Genomic DNA, 16,499 nt, shown 5'->3' with positions numbered 1-16,499 from the left:
TTCTTTTTTTCCATTAAATTAGTGGAGATAAAAATTCTACCTGAAACACATATTCCATTTTCTTAGGGTTTTTTTTTTTTTTTTTTTTTTTTGAGAAAGAATTTATAGCCACACACAACCTTTCTATCTAGCTCATTTTTCTAATGCTGGAAAAGAAATAACTTACTGCAATAATAAGCTGATCACTAAGTAAAAATCTCGTGCTTCTCTTTCTGAAATGCTGATTTACCCCAGTACAAGACAGAGCATGTTACTCATTGTGGAGGACAATTAAGTCGCAGAAACATTCACTGCTCGCTGGGAACAATTGGCACTATTATGCATTCATCAAATCTATGTCTTATGAGCATTCCCTATCATCACCCTCTTTTTCCCCTCTACTCATCTAATATAAACATTTGAGGGAGGAGGGGAACAACTAAAGCTCAGATCTGAAATTAGACTCTATCTACCTTTTTTTCCCTCTCATATTTGGATACAGCACATATTCTGAAATTACTGGGCTGAAAAATAGAAGTAGTCACAAAAACTCCCAGTTCCTGTAGTTAGTATTAAAAAAAAAAAAAGAAAGCCTCCATATACTCTAAGATTCCCAATAACAACAAATAATTTGGCAATACAGATGCAAGAACAGGAGCAGGGGGATCATAGTCCACTGGACAATTACTAAAAATACAGAATTCTAAAATAAAATTCATTACAAATTCAAGAAATACCTTCCAAATTCAAGTTGAGGACCATTTTGACAAAAAACACCAAAATTCAAGCATGCTATTGTCTCTTGGTTTGGAATGAGACAAGAAAACTATGCAAAATTTGTAACCTCATAGAAGTTTTGCTTCTGAGTGGCCTCAAACTTGAGAACTAGCTGGAACTCACTTTCTGCTTCAAGCTCATAAAGATATTATCTTAGAACAACATAAAACATGACTGTATCTAGCTTATCAGATGTATGATTGTTTGACATAATAAGAGTCTCATATAGCTCTGAAAACAAGTAACAGTTGAAAATTACGTTTACCTTCTGCATCAAACAAAAGTAAGCAGAACAAGCTCTTTTATCCTCCACTGTCTTAGAAAAAAAATGCATGGTATTTAGAAGGAAAAGTGCCTTAGGATTTATATGAACATGGACATATCTTTTCAGATTTTTTTATTTGCTTTTCACTCAATCCCTACCCTTTCTTCTGTTTCATTTCTCCCTTTCCATGCAGAGGCTCAGCTGGTTTTGAAGATACATGAAACAACTGCCAGCAGTCTGGCATGTTTTCTGGGAGGTGAGGTGCCAGTATTGTTGTATGGACACCTTGAAAAAGTTCACCCATCTTTCTACTTTGTTGTTCAGATTAGTTATCATGGTACTCACGATGTGTCTCCCACTCTCTCTTTCACCACAGGGCAAGAAATCCTCTTGCCTCACCAGGCAAAAGAAAAAATGTTTATTTATAAAATATTTATTTTTAAAGGGGAAAGAGGACTTTCAATATACACCTTCTAAGCACTGTACATACATAGGCAGTACAAAGTAACTGGATTGCCATGTGTCTATGTAGCTCTATATTGATTAAGCTCTATACTGATTAAGCTGTGAAAGAAGGGCTCTGGCAGTGATACTCAGCCACTAAACTGATTCTCAGGCTCGTGCCCGGCTTCCATCCGTAGGAGCAGGGTCTTTCACATCTCTTGATTCTCAATTAATAGTTGGGAATTAATACCACAAGCAATTAAAATTCAGAATTTCTTAACAGTTACTTTAAATCTGGTTTGAATAAAAAGATATTCAATTACATAGTGCAGGTGTGTCACACACCACTTGGTCAAACTTTATAAACATTCAGTCAGTTTTAACCAAAATATGTTCCTAACCAAATTAGGAATACCAAGAATCACTTAGAGGGAATATATATATAAATATATAAATATATAAATATATAAATATATAAATATTAATATATATATTAACATATAATATATTAATATATATATATTGCAAGTACTCAGCAGTTATCAGCACTCACACAGAGAACCTCTAAGTGACGTTTCCTTCCCCGATGGCAGTTGGTAAACATAGGAGGGGGCAGAAAGTTCCAGATCTGCTGATGAAATGTGGAGGGGAAGGTCAGAGAGGAAATGGCCGGGAGGAAGACTGGCTGAGGTTATTTCAGTGGGAATGAGGTACAGGGGCAGAGGGTACCGATCTGTAGGAAACTGAACTTCCCTGCTTTCACTGTTTACAGAACTGTTTAATACTTTTAATATTCCATTTGGAAAGTCCAACAGGGGAATTAAAAAATTCTAATTCTGTCTGCTCATCTAAAGGACCACACAGAAGCTCAAAGTCTGGAAATTGCAGTCAGACTCTTAAACCTCTGCTATTTAGTGACAATTAAAGCGAATTGTCAAACAACATTTTTACCATTCAGAAATTTCTTCCTTTCCAAAACAACTTTCATGACATCTTAGAAGGACTTCCAAGATGCCCTGGCTCCCTCAGCTCCATAACAGACTACTCAAGAAGTGTTCTGAAGAACAGCAGCTAAACAAAATGTACCAAAATGTACTGCATTTTCCAATGGCAATGCGGGAAAGTCTGATGCAATGCGGGAGAGGCTGATGTTATGTAATATTCACATCATTTATTCTAATAATAATTAGAAAGAATGGTGGTAGATTGAGCTGCTAAATACCACCACCTTTATCAAGGTGACTTTTAAAAGCAAAATAGAATCTTGATGGTGGCTGGGTGGTTGCACTGCTACAACCATGGCCAATGACGCTAACAATACCTTGTCACCATTTCCTTGTATTCCCTGTCTACAGCTAGTTTTTCTCTCAACTTTGACACACATTGTAAAACTGGGAGAACTAGCATTTTATAGCTATTCCCAAATTGCAAAGGAGTTACTGAAGCGGGGAACAGGTACAGCACTCAAGATACCTCACTGCTACCACATTACAAATAGTACCACCACCATGTTAGGAAAAAAAAGAAAAAAAAAAAAAAGAAAAAAAATGAACTCTGCCATGTGCTTTAAACTTCTTGAGTTTAATCCCACAGAATAGGGGAAAGGTAAAGGTTTTTTTGCAAACTATAAAAGATATATTCATTCCTGGGGTATAATTTACAGCCATGAAGGAGCTAATCACACCACTGACACAAATCCCAGTCTAGACACAGCTTTTTATACTGAAAGGAAAAAAAAATGCAGGACAGGAGCAGAGAAGGCAGTTCATACGTCACAAAATAAAGACTCAACTCTTTGCATCTAAGCCTAGAGTAGATTTAAAGTGCTTGAGAAGATTCATGGTGACTCAGATTGTCTCAAAATTTTTCTATAACTTGAAGGCATGCAATACATTTTACTGGGCCAAAGCCCTGAAAAGTCCTGATATCTACTCAAATCTGAATCTACTCAAAACACATCAGTTAACTACAAATATACTTCGTGTATTTGTATGCTGACCAGTGCCAACACGTGCATCAGCTCCTTCCCAGTTGAGAGAATATTACATTCATCATCTCCATTCCCTTGAAGTCCTCCCCAATCACATACAACTACCAGTCCCTTGCTCCCTCCTTACTCCTTCTGTCCTTTCTATCCACCTGCCCATTTTGTGGTGCTTATTCATTAAAAGAAGCGAAATGAGATGGGACTGGAGGGAAATAGTGTTGCACTGAATTATAATAGGGAGACTAGGTGATTATGAGACCAGACACAGGGAAAAAATTAGCACGTAGGTGAGGCACTGCGTTTCCCTCACAGTTATTGCTGGGGAGCCAGAGACTCCCAAAGTCTTCAGCAAAGGATAAATAGGAGTACCAAACAGTTACTTTAAAAAGTTTTAAGCATGGCTCGAGAAATCTCCAGAAACCATAAGCTAAAGAAGTAAGGCAGTATAAATATAGCCCTCTGCATAGAGAGAATAAAGATTGCTTTGTAAGTAGGTGGATATTTCAAGTCTGCCCTACTCAATATGAGGCAAAGTTATATCTAAATTTCCTTTATTGCTGTATCTAGCAATATCTACATCTAGCAATTCTTTTTACTCTACTGAGCTATGAGGATGGCACAGAAGGTACTCCTGCTTGCATGGTGTTGACTCTAGCAGCAAGCAGCCCAGCTCTTTGCTATGCAAGGTGTACCCATATTCCCCAGCAGCAGGAATTAGAAGAGGCAAGTAGAAGTAGTAGAATGAACTAGGAATGAAGAAGGAATGAGCTAGTGGAAGAAGGAACAAACAAATGTCCATCTTCTGGAAAGCAAATACACTGTATTTCAGTGAGAAGTTATAATGTGTAGCCACCTTCTCAGTATACCTGTTGCCTTTTGATAACTGCCACTGTCACTGAATCAGTCTTGCTGTGGCAAATATATCAGCAGATCTTCAGCTGGGAGATAAAGGGAAAATGTCCTTTCTGGAAAGTACAAGCTGGAAGATCTTAAGACTAAATATGGCAAGAATTGGAATAAATCTGAGGTGAGTAATGTAGATTCTGGTCAAACTCAATTTTTAATACTAACTTTTCCAGTTAGGCTTGTGTCATGGTGGGGTTGTTATGAAGCCTAACTAGTCCATATGCTATAATCCAGATCAGATACTGGTACGCTAAAAGAAAAATGTTTTAGAACTTTCTTAGAATTTCCTGTACTAATTCAACATCTTACTAGTATTATAGTGGTAAAAGCAGACAAGTTATATTGTTCTAACTATATAAATACAGTTCCAACTACTAGGTTCTGGAGACTAATTTTATGTTCCTTCAGGTATGGGGACTTAAAGTGGCAGGAGCACACTTGGGTCTGCAACTAGAGGGAAAGCACCTTTGGGGCAGCTGCTCTCTGCACTGAGGGGCTCTGGAAATGAAAACAGGTAAACTACAGATCTCACTAATAGGGAAGGCTGCTGCTTCTGAGCTTAACCGTAGTAATGAAATATAACAGGAGAAAAGAAACATTGGCTTTATTCCCAACCACAAACATGTAAATTATCTGCAGAAAGCTTTCCTTCCCTTCATCCCAAATCAGGCATCACATTTAAGGAAAGGAGCACTTGCATTCCTTTTGACAACCCTGCTTTGAAAAGAAAAAAAAAAATAAAGTACGTATTTGAGGATTATGTGTGAATGTGTGTGTTTTTACATACCTACGATAAGCTGTGCTACAGCCTCCAGAAGTTAAATAACTAAACAGTTAATCTCAGCAATACCAATAATGTCAGTTTTGCCCTAAAATCATAGCAATTCCTTGAGAAAGCTGAGTATGTGGTTGAGTGGGAGAGTTCCTCACATTGTGAAGTTAAACATATGTATAATATTTGAGGATTTAAATACTCTAAGTTTCCTAATGCAGGATTATCAGTCAGGTAAACTGTAGGTGTTTCAGGCTAGACACCTACAAACAATAACAATTACAACTCATTTTCTGCCTTAAGGATAAAAGGAAAAGAGAGAGAACGGCCGCAATGGAAATAATGGCATAAGGTACAAGGCTTATTTCCCAATGCAATTTTTCATAGCATGTGCCTCAGCGAATAAAGTAAAACCATGAAAAGGGTCAGAGTGCAAAACTTTTTTTTTTTTTAATGAAAAATACAAAGAGAGAGACAGACAGACTAGAAATATCAGAAGCTGTAAATGCATCTCCCCCTGACACTGGCCACACAAAGGACAATGCAAGTGCTGTCCTCAAAGTCCAGGGCTGTCCACAACTTCCAGGACTGGAGCAAACTGTGACATCTCCTCTGCACTCCTTGCAAAAACCTTTCTCTCGCCTTCTGAGGCCTCACTCCATGTTTGCTCCTCCTCAACACATGGGGCTCCCTGGTTCCAGGCTCGCTGTCCTCAGCCCCTGCTCTTCAAGCCCCGTAGGTTGCTCCAGATCTGGCAACAGTTTCAGTATTGCATACTTGCTGACTAGTCCAGCATGTACTAAGGTAATGCTGAATTATGAACCCAGCCCCTTGCGCATGTTCCCTTATTCTTTTTCAAAAGCTTTTACTGTTCCACTCAGTAAGTTAACACAATCCAGGTCTCACTGTGGAAACAAGCAAGAGGCAACGCAAGCAGGATGAATGCAGACTGGCTGCAGAAGGAAGGAACAAGCAACCCTGAAGAAGGTAAAGCAGTGAATGACCTGAGGCTACATGGAAAGGAGCTGTGTCTTTCTCCTTTTCTTTCTTTACAGTATAAAGCAGTAAGAGCAGAACATTTAGGGAATGTGTTTAGGGAATTTAGAGTTCAGGTCAGAGAAGATCAAGAGAAGCCTGAATTTTAAGAAAGTAAAATTCAAGGTAAGCAACTGGGCAACTAATTAAAAAGTTTATAGGATCAATGGTGGGTCAGATGGTTACCACAGTTTTGCTTCTGAAATGGCTGTGAGATACCTCCCACACCCTGCACTACAATCTCAAGCCACTTAATGGCCTAGAACAATGGAGATTTTTACTTTAAAAATATATCTAGTAGACTCCAGCTAGTGGGCTGGTCCATTCTTCTCTGATGTTTGTGTGCTTTCTGCACAGGAAAGAGCCACCTGTAGCATTTTTGAAATTAAACTGAGAGCATGAGCAAGGAAAGATTTGCTAAGGAAATTATTCAGTTTAGAGGGTGCTGCAGAGTAAATATGTAGGTGCTCTCTCCAGTTCAAGATTGAATGATGTTACTTCCACTCCATGTTACTGCTCACACTGCACCTGATATATTTGAGAAGCCAACCATATCTATCTAGCATTTTTTATGGCTATTAAAGACAAAAAGATAATTTTAAAGGAATTAAACTCCTCTAATTATATTTTATCTCTTACTCTGCAATAAAGACAAAATCTTAGTTTAGTAACTTAAGTTACATACTTAATTCTAAGTTTAGAGACTTAAATATGGATACTCACACATTTCATCCACTGCCAAGCATTTATAGAAGAGCCTTATTTTAAATAAGAATCAGGCCCTGAAAGTTAAAGACGCTCAGAGCATCTGAGAAATCCACTTAAGCCAAAACTAAACTCTGGAGGGTAAGAGTAAAAAAAAAATAAATAAATAAAAAATAAAAAAGAAGAAGAAAGAAAGAAAAAGCAAAAATAAAAAAGGCTTTCTTGCTTTATATATAGCTGACTGTTTTGCAATTGCAGCCAAACGCTTTCTCAAGTTTCCATCATGAGTCACAGCAAACATTGGCTAGTTTCATGGCAACATGTTGTGTGCAAGTAATTGCACTAAGTTAAAAAAAAAAGGGGGGGGGATTACACACTCAGAAAGCTGCAGTACACAGTTGTGCAAGATCTGTATCCACACTTAGTAGCACATCCACAGTAGTAGCAGTAGTAGCAGTAAATGGTAGATTCAGTATTACATTTGTGACCATCGTTGGACAAGCAGAGCTGAGGTATCTTCTCCATGTATTAGGGTTCATCATAATCATAGCTGCATCATAAGATATCAACAACTTTTAAGAACAGCTGACTTACTATAAACCAAACACTACAAATGTAGCTATCAAGGACATATAAAAGGCACAGATACGAGCAAGAGTATATTATTCCATCAGGAAGGTGATTTATAACTTGGCATTTTTTTGAAGTTTTGAGGCCATCAATAGACTGGAGTCATATACTATCTTTCTGTCACATTTCACAATTTGTCTCTGCCTACTGGTGGTAATTAAAGTTAAAACTTGGATTTTCCCTTGCCCCAGGAAATCTACTAGGCCTATTGCCCTTCCCCAGTATTTTGCACCTAGGTAAATATTGCACAGGTTTGAGTTAATCTTGTTTCAATCTCCCATCCTCAAGGCAGTCTAGAGAGGTGAGGTGTCCCCATAAGTCTACACTAAGCAACTCTAACCTTCTGGGAAAGCAAGAAAGAAGTCTAATCCTGAAAGAGCTTCTCAAAAGCTTCCTGAAGAACACATAATTTGTCTTAGCTTAGTCATGTTGCTTATTAACATTTTTCCTCTTCACTTCGGAATCAAAGAAAATTGCCTTCTAAGGATATTCATCCGCTGTCAGGTGCTCCTTATGATTCAGCTTTAGAGTGCGCAACTTGAAACTCCTGGAAGAGGTTAACATTTTTTGGAAATACTCAATATTTACTCTAAGAACCAGACTCTTTGGTTAGAAGCATTAACAAATATAACTTACAAATAACTACAAAGTGCTGTGCCTTCTCAGTATTGGTAGACTTATTTGAAAGTATTTTGAGAACAGTTTTAAGTCTGAAAGCCACAGAAGTGCTTAGGAACTGCAAAACTGGTAAGGTCACCTGGTGACCTGACCCAAAGCATTGAGTTACTTATGCAGGTGAAGAATGAGTACTACTCATTTTCCCTAAGTGGAAGTGGTAACTATAGACACAACAGAACTTTTGAGCAGTAATATGCGAAATTATTATTATACACAGCACATAATTACAATTTTAAATTTAGTAGTGAACTGAATATAGAACAATTTTGGAAAAATGAAAAAATCTCTGAAAATGCTGAAAAAGCTGAAAGAAAATTGTGTGCAGTTCTGGGCTTTGTGTGCAGTTCTGGGCTTTGTATGTAGTTCCAGGCTCCCCACTATAAGAGGGATGTGGAACTTCTAGAGAGGGTCCAGTGGAGAGCAACAAAAATGATTAAGGGAGTAGAAGGAAACATTGAGTGACTTGGGCCTGTTTAGCCTGGAGAAGAGACAGTTGAGAAGGAATCTTATCAACATGTACAAATACCTGAGGGGAGAATGTAGGGAGGAAGGGGCCAAACTCTTCTCAGTGGTGGTCAGTAGCAGGACAAGGGGTAATGGGTATAAGTTGCAACACAGGCAGTTCCATCTGCATGTGAGGAAGAACTTCTTCACTGTGAAGGTGATAGAGCCCTGGAAAAGGTTGCCCAGGGAGGTTGTGGAGTCTCCTTCTCTGAAGGTCTTAAAAACTAGCCTGAATGTGACCCTGTGCCACATGCCCTAGGTGTCCCTGCTGGAGCCGAGGGGTAGACTAGATGATCTCTAGAGGTCCCTTCTAACCTCAACCGTTCTGTGATTCTGTGATGGCAAGTGACTATGTGTTTTAAACAAGTGGAAGCTATGTGCTTTAAACAAATGGAAGCTATCACAGAATCACAGAACGGTTGAGGTTAGAAGGAACCTCTAAAGATCATCTAGTCCAGTCCTTAGCTCCAGCAGGAGCACCTAGAGCATATGGCGCAGGGTTGTGTCCAGGCAGGTTTTGAAGACCTCCAGAAAACGAAACCCTGGGCCTCCTTCCTCCTCCTACCTCTCTGGGCAGCCTGCTTCAGGACTCTGTCACTCTCACAGGAAAGAATTTCTTCCTCACATGCAGATGGAACTTCCTGTGTTTCATCTTATACCCATTACCCCTTGTCCTATTACTGGCCACCACTGAGAATAGTATGGCCCCATCTTCTTTACATTCATCCCTCAGGTATTTATACATATTAATCAGCTCCCCTCTCAACCTTCTCTTCTCCAGTGAAAACAGGCCCAGCTTGCTTAGTGTTTCCTTGTAAGATAGATGCTCCACTTCCTTAATCATTTTTATTGCTCTCCATTGGACCCTCTCTAGAAGCTCCACATTCCTCTTACACTGGGGAGCCCAGAACTGCACCTAGTACTCCAGGTGCGGCCTGCCCAGAGCTGAGTAGAGAGGCAGGATCACCTCCCTCGACCTGCTGGCAACACTCCTCCTGATGGAGGCCCTCCTGGGCCAGGATCCCGCTGGCCTTCTTGGCCAAGAGGGCACACTGCTGCCTCATGGTTAACTTGTCAACCAGGACTCCCAGGTCCCTCTTTGCAGAGCTGCTTTTTAGCAGATCAATCCCTAATCTGTACTGGTGCCTGGGATTTTTCCTGCCCAGATGCAGGACCTTGCCCTTGTCCTTGTTGAACCTCATGAGGTTCCTCTCTGCCCAGCTCTCCAGCCTGTCCAGGTCCCTCTGAATGGCAGCACAGGTGCCTCTGGAGTGCTGGCCACTCCATCCAGGTTGGTATCATCTGCAAATTTGCTCAGGGTGCACTCTATCCCCTCATCCAAATCATTGATGAAGAAGTTGAACAGCACTCGGCCCAGTACTGACTCCTGGAGGACACCACTGGCCACAGGCCTCTAACTACTCAGCTCCATCACCCTCTGAGGTCCACCATCCAGGCAGTTCTCAATCCACCTCGCTATCCACTCATACAATTCACACTTGTGGAGCTTTCCTATATGGATGTTATGGGAAAAAGTGTTGAAAGCCTTGCTGAAATCAAGGTAGACAACATCCACAGCTTTCCCATTGTCCAGCCAGCCAGTCATCCCATCGTTGAAGGCTATCAGATTCATCAAAAATTACTTCCCTTTGGTGAATCCATGCTGGCTGCTCTTAAGCACCTTCTTTTCCTTCACATGCCTAGAGATGCTTTCTAGGATAAGCTGTTCACAACCTTACCAGGGATAGAGGTGAAGCTGACCGGCCTGTACTATCTTGGCTCCCCCTTCTTGCCCTTTTTGAAGACGGGAGTGATATTGGCAGTCCTCCATCACCTCCCCTGCTCTCCATGATCTCTAGAAGATGATGGAAAGTGACTAACCCCTGACAGTTCCCTTAGCACTCTTGGGTGCATCCCATCCAGGCCCCTAGATTTATGGGTGTCCAGTTTGCCTAAATAATCCTTAACCCAATCCTCCTTGACCAGTGGAAAGTCTTCCTCTCTCCTGATTATCTGCGTTATACCTGGGCTCTGTAGCTCGTGGGAACTGGCCTTAGCAATAAAGACAGAAGTAAAGAAGGCATTTAGTAACTCTACCTTCTCTGCATCCTCTGTCACGAAGGCCCCCCCCACATCTAGCAGTGAGGTAACTTTTTCCCTAGTCTTCCTCTTGCTGCTTATATATTTATAGAAGCCCATCCTGTTGCCTCTGACATCTCTTGCTAACTGTAATTCCAGACAGGCCTTGGCCTTCCTCATTGCATCCCTGCATTCTCGACAATGTTCCTATATTCTTTTCATGTGGTCTGGCCCTTCTTCCACATTATGTATGTGCTCTTTTTCTCACTAAGTTTACCCAACAGTTCCTTGCCCATACACGCAGGTCTCCTGCTTCCCTTGCTCAATTTCTTTCTTGTAGGAATGCACTAATCCTGAGCTTGGAAAAAGTGGTGTTTGAATATTAGCCAGCTCTCCTGGAACCCCTTTCCTTCTAGCACTCTGACCCAAGGTGCTCCCTGAGGAGGTCATAGTTGGCTCTCTTGAAATCCAGATTTCCAATCCTACTTCTTGCCCAGCTTCCTCCACGCAGGATCGTGAATTCCAGCATCTTGTGGTCAATGCAGCCAAGGCTGCTCCCAACCCTCACATTTCCCACATTTCCTCACATAACCTGTTTGTTAGTAACAGGCCTAGGAGCGTCCCTCCCCTTGTTGGCTCATCAACCACCTGTCTCCAGAAGTTATCTGCACTGTTCTGCAGCAACCTCCTGGACTGTCTGTTCCTGGCTGTGTGATTATCCCAGCAGACATTAGGGTGGTCAAAGTCCCCCATAAGGACCAGGGCCTGTGATCAGGAGCCTTCTTGCAGTTGCCTGTAGAAGGCCTCATCCACTTCTCTTCCTGATGAGGAGGCCAGTAGTATATGCTTAGAAACAGGTTCGTAGGGAAAATCTTGCTGTGTTTCTGGATTTACTGTAAATACAACTCTGTTGGAGCACTCACTGAAAGAAGATGAGGCAGTTGGCTCAAATCCGTCTCAAACTTGTCATGATGCTTCCTCTTTTAAACTGAGTTGTATAGACAAAAGCTTTATTTTCTATTCCTTCTCTTCCATGTACAGACAGATTTGTCTCATGTTAGGTCTTGATGAATATGAATCAGGGACCTGCAAGTCTGGTTAACAAGTTGACCATGAGGCAGCAGTGTGCCCTCTTGGCCAAGAAGGCCAGTGGGATTCTGGTCTGCATCAGGAGGAGTGTTGCCAGCAGGTCGAGGGAGGTGATCCTGCCCCTCTACTCAGCTCTGGGGAGGCCGCACCTGGAGTACTAGGTGCAGTTCTGGGCTCCCCAGTGTAAGAAGAATGTGGAGCTTCTAGAGAGGGTCCAATGGAGAGCAATAAAAATGATTAAGGAAGTGGAGCATCTATCTTACAAGGAAACACTAAGCAAGCTGGGCCTGTTTTCGCTGGAGAAGAGAAGGTTGAGAGGGGAGCTGATTAATATGTATAAATACCTGAAGGGTGAAGGTATAAATACCTGAGGGGAGGAAGGGGCCAAGCTCTTCTCAGTGGTGGCCAGTAATAGGACAAGGGCAATGGATAGAAGTTGAAAAATAGGGAGTTCCATCTCCACTTGAGGAGGAACTTCTTTGCTATAAGAGTGACAGAGCCCTGGAACTGGCTCCCTGGGTAGGTTGTGGAGTCTCCTTCTCTGGAGGTCTTCAAAACCTGCCTGGACACAACCCTGCGCCATATGCTCTAGGTGCTCCTGATGGAGCTAAGGACTGGAGTAGGTGATCCCTAGAGGTCCCTTCCAACCTTAATGATTCTGTGATTCTGTGAATAATACTTCTGTGTTCCAGTCACAAAAACAAATATACAAATGACCCACAAGCACCAAAATAATCCACATAGTTTTTCTCCATTCATAAGGACATCTGACAACTGTACAAAATTTCATGCAGCTGTTTTCCAGTTGACCCTGGTTAGACAACACTAGCTGGGAATGGTCAAATAGTGTGATTGGGAGAGGAAGTGTCCCGATCATAGCATCATATCTTTCAGGAGTGGTCGTGGCAAAATAAATTATGTAGCGCACTGAATTTACCATATCATGAACATCTGTGCACAAAAAAAAAAAAAAAAAAAAAAAAAACCACCCACAGCTTCAGTCTGGCAACAGGACCTGACACTTTCATTATTTTTCAAAGCCTGATAATGTACTTGTGTACATGACACAACATTTGCCAGTAATTTTGGAGAAGGTATTTATGCAGCTGCACTTCAACAAATGTGCCCTCTAGAAGCACACTACAGGTGCAACATGCTATAACCTAGGTGACATGATTAGATGCCTTTTTTACACAAAAAGATAAGTGGCAAATCAGTACCACATTGCGAATTAAAGTCCCATTATATTTTTCCCATGAATGATAATATTGCAGGCTTCCTACAACAGTGGCCAGGATGACCAGTGAGGTAAGGCATCCATATAAGCAATGTTACAAAGCAGTAGTTTCTTTCTACTGGCCTTTAACATTGTTCCAAGTCTGAAAAATAAAGAATCTTGTGAAGTAGGCAAAGAGATGCTGATGGAAACGGAAAGCGATTTTTGTCAGAAAATCACTTTTAAAGTTTAGGAAGGCCTTTTAAAGTTTAGGCCTTTTAAAGTTTAGGAAGCAATGTTGAAAGTGATCAGGAGGAAATGACTACTGACTTCATAAGCACACTAAAACTGTGAAACCAGATTATTTGGGAAGCCCTACTCAAACCCTTGTGATTATCTCACAGAAACTATGAAAGGGAATGACTTCAGTAGGATGGAATAGTTCAGTAACAGCTCTAGCTACCCGACAGATTCCAGGGAGCAATAATATTTAGTACTCTTGCAATTTCTCTCCATATGCCCTTTTAAATGCAGTTGCTTCCTCTTACCCTCAGTTCTCATGATGAAGAGGTTAAAAAAAAAGAGTAAGGAAAAATCTAAGAGAAGAATCTGAGAGCTAAATTGTTGTAAGGAGGGGGGTGGAGGGCTGAGAAGTAAAATAGAGAAAAGAAATTAATACAATAAAATGATCAACTCAATCCTATAAACATTTTTTTATCTACATGCTCAAGGTTATGAGTAGCTACCTAATTACCAATGAGGTACTTGTAGGCTTGAAACCAAATCTGTGTGCTTGCAAAACACAGAAGTTGGAGAGATCATTGGTGATTTATGCATTCATTAATTAAACCTGTGCTGGAGTATCTGTTTTTGATCAGCTCTCTCAGATGGGTGTTATTTCAGAATTAAAAATAGTAATAACTCTATCAGCAAACGTTGTTCTGTTATCCAGAAATTAGACCCTCTTCATTTCAGAAACAGCACTTAGATAGGAAGTTACTCTTTAGTAGACAATCTAGAATAGCCAATCTGAAAGTTAAGTCAAAGTCATTTTCACAGAGGCTATTGCATACAGAATGTATTTGCATTTGTGTGGGTCTCATTATATTTGCATTTGTCACTTACATAAAAAAGGGCTTCTTTTCTTTTTGAGAAGATAGTGGGAATAATCTGGATAAATTCTTAGTAACTCCAAAACAGGCAAAAATACCCTCACTTGGTCACTTATAAAACATTACTAGTCCTGTTTTTTTTTTATTCAGAACACACAAAAGAAAATCAAAAAAACAATAACAACAAAAAAAACCAGCTTTTTAAAGCTCAGTCATATATCTATAAAGTTGCTAGTTTGGTGCGAAAGGGAGAGAAAGCAGGAAGCTGAGGGAGATGAAACCATTTTCACATAGGAAAATCAGGAACTGGCAGATGTAATGACAGCATCAGATGTCTTCGGTGACAAAGTGTTTACTGTTCTCTTCAAGATGTCACCACTGCCTCTGAAACCACATCCACATTGTCTCTGAAACCACATCCATTGAACCATCACCCCACAGCCTGCCCAAATAAATGGATGTAGCCAATACAGGCATCTTAAGCAAAACAGAAGCAACTGAACGCACAGAATTAGGCCTAAGTCTGAAGAGTTACACACCTGATTAACTTTGCCCACCATAAATAGACCCATAAAAGATTATGGAACTCGTAGGAACAGAATAAAGACTACAAATGTTTGCAGAATTGGGACTTTGGTCAATAAACACTTAATGTCAGAGAAAAATTGACACATAGGCAAATGCTAAGTATTGGTACAGTGTTATTTAGAGTAGCCATGACATCTGGGCTACATGGGTTATTTTCTAATCCATTCTACTAATAGTCTGTGCTTGATACGTATGCTAGTGCTCATATTTTAACTGAAATATTATCAAATGTATGCAGCCAGCTCTTCATCATCTACTGGAGTAAAAGTGATAGAAATGAGCCCCAGAGGAGCAGTCCTTGAAGGAAATCCTGGATTTTTTAAAACCTGCATGACTGACTGCATCCACTGCACATACAGTATCTCTCTCTATGGCACTTGCCCGCACCTTTTTTTCCAGCTCCTTTCACAAAAGTGAGAAATGATCCTTGGTGGCCTGATTTTTAATCTGATAACCAGCAAGGTTTGCCATGTGGAGTCATGGCTGCTTCATATCCCAAGGGAGATGTGGCACCAGGTGGGTGCTCAAGGGAGCCCCTAACAGCACACACCTCAGTAGCAGCCTCAGCCTGTGGCTCTGCTTGCAGGCCTAAAATAGCCTCACCTATACCAAGAGGTCTGACACAAACCAACATCGTAATAGCTAGATGAATCATTGTTACAGTGCATATTCATTACAGTCATGATTTCCAGAAAGGGATTTTGCAGCTTTCTCATAGCTACAGCATTTGTTGCTACAAACAGCCTACTGTTTTCCTAAAGGTTTGAGTTCTGACTGCTTACATACCAAAAGTCAGCTTTAAGTTGAAATTTAATTGTGTTTTGCCTCACTTTGCACATCAAACTTTTCATAGGCATATGTGAAAAAAATAAAATGGTTTAACTGTTAACCTTGTCCTAAGTGTACCTTCCATGAGACAGAAAAACAGTTAAGCTGAGGTGATGTGTTCAAAGTTTAACTAAATCCATGCAAGTACAGGCAAAGTAGTGGCCTGCATGCATGGCGCCTTGTAGGGAGGCATCTACTTTTGTGCGCCGTGTAGTTCCATCACTGTCTGGTGGAATAACTCTCGACCACGAGAGCGACTTCCCTCCCCTCCGCTGCCCCGCAGCGGCAGCGACGCGGGGCCGGGGCAGGCGGCGGTGCCAGCGGCGCTGGGCGAGCGGGGGCAGCAGGTCCGAGAGCGACGGGCCCACAGGGGAGGGCGAAACGCACGGCAGGGAAGGAGGGAGGACCGAAAGGGGGAGGAGAAAGGGACGGCTTTAGGAGCAAGGGAGCGCGGGGAAGCGGAGCGGGACCCGGCGAGAGGCGGATTTAAGGAGTGGCACCGTGGGCAAGTAACTGCTCTGCGCCCCGTGCCCACCTCGGAGCCCCGCTGCTGCCCTCCTCCCCCGGCAGGATGCCTGTGAAAGGAGGCACCAAGTGCATCAAGTACCTGCTCTTCGGCTTCAACTTTATTTTCTGGGTAAGAGACTCGCGCCCGGCCCTGCCTCGTGGAGACCCCCCGGCCTGCCCGGGACAGGGCGCGTTTGCCCTGTCCCTCCTCCCTGCGCGCCCGCCCGGGGTGCTCCCCGCGGAGCAAGGGGCTCCCATGTCGCCCTGCCCCGACGTGGCTCCGCGGGAAGGAGCTGCCTCATCCTCGTCCCCGCCGCGGCCAGGGGGCGACGGGAGCAGGCGGGGGTGGCCCCGCGAGCCGCGGGGCGCTCCTGCCGCGGGGGGCGGGGGGCGAGGGG

The 16,499-nt window shown here is 42.0% G+C and overlaps 1 protein-coding gene across 1 annotated transcript in view; it reads left to right on the top strand.

Annotated features, from left to right (window-relative positions):
* Positions 1–16,053: 16,053 nt before the first annotated feature.
* The window catches only part of CD9 (CD9 molecule), a 21,045-nt gene continuing 20,599 nt past the window's right edge, over positions 16,054–16,499 (top strand). Inside the window, exon 1 of the mRNA XM_026033233.1 lies at positions 16,054–16,231. Coding sequence (XP_025889018.1) covers positions 16,166–16,231 — 66 coding nt within the window. The 5' untranslated portion in view covers positions 16,054–16,165. The remainder of the gene's footprint in view (positions 16,232–16,499) is intronic.

This window comes from Nothoprocta perdicaria, unplaced genomic scaffold, assembly GCF_003342845.1.
Source record: "Nothoprocta perdicaria isolate Ctin4 unplaced genomic scaffold, notPer1 scaffold_126, whole genome shotgun sequence".
In the NCBI taxonomy this organism is placed as follows: domain Eukaryota; kingdom Metazoa; phylum Chordata; class Aves; order Tinamiformes; family Tinamidae; genus Nothoprocta; species Nothoprocta perdicaria.
This window is presented reverse-complemented; position numbering and strand designations above follow the sequence as displayed.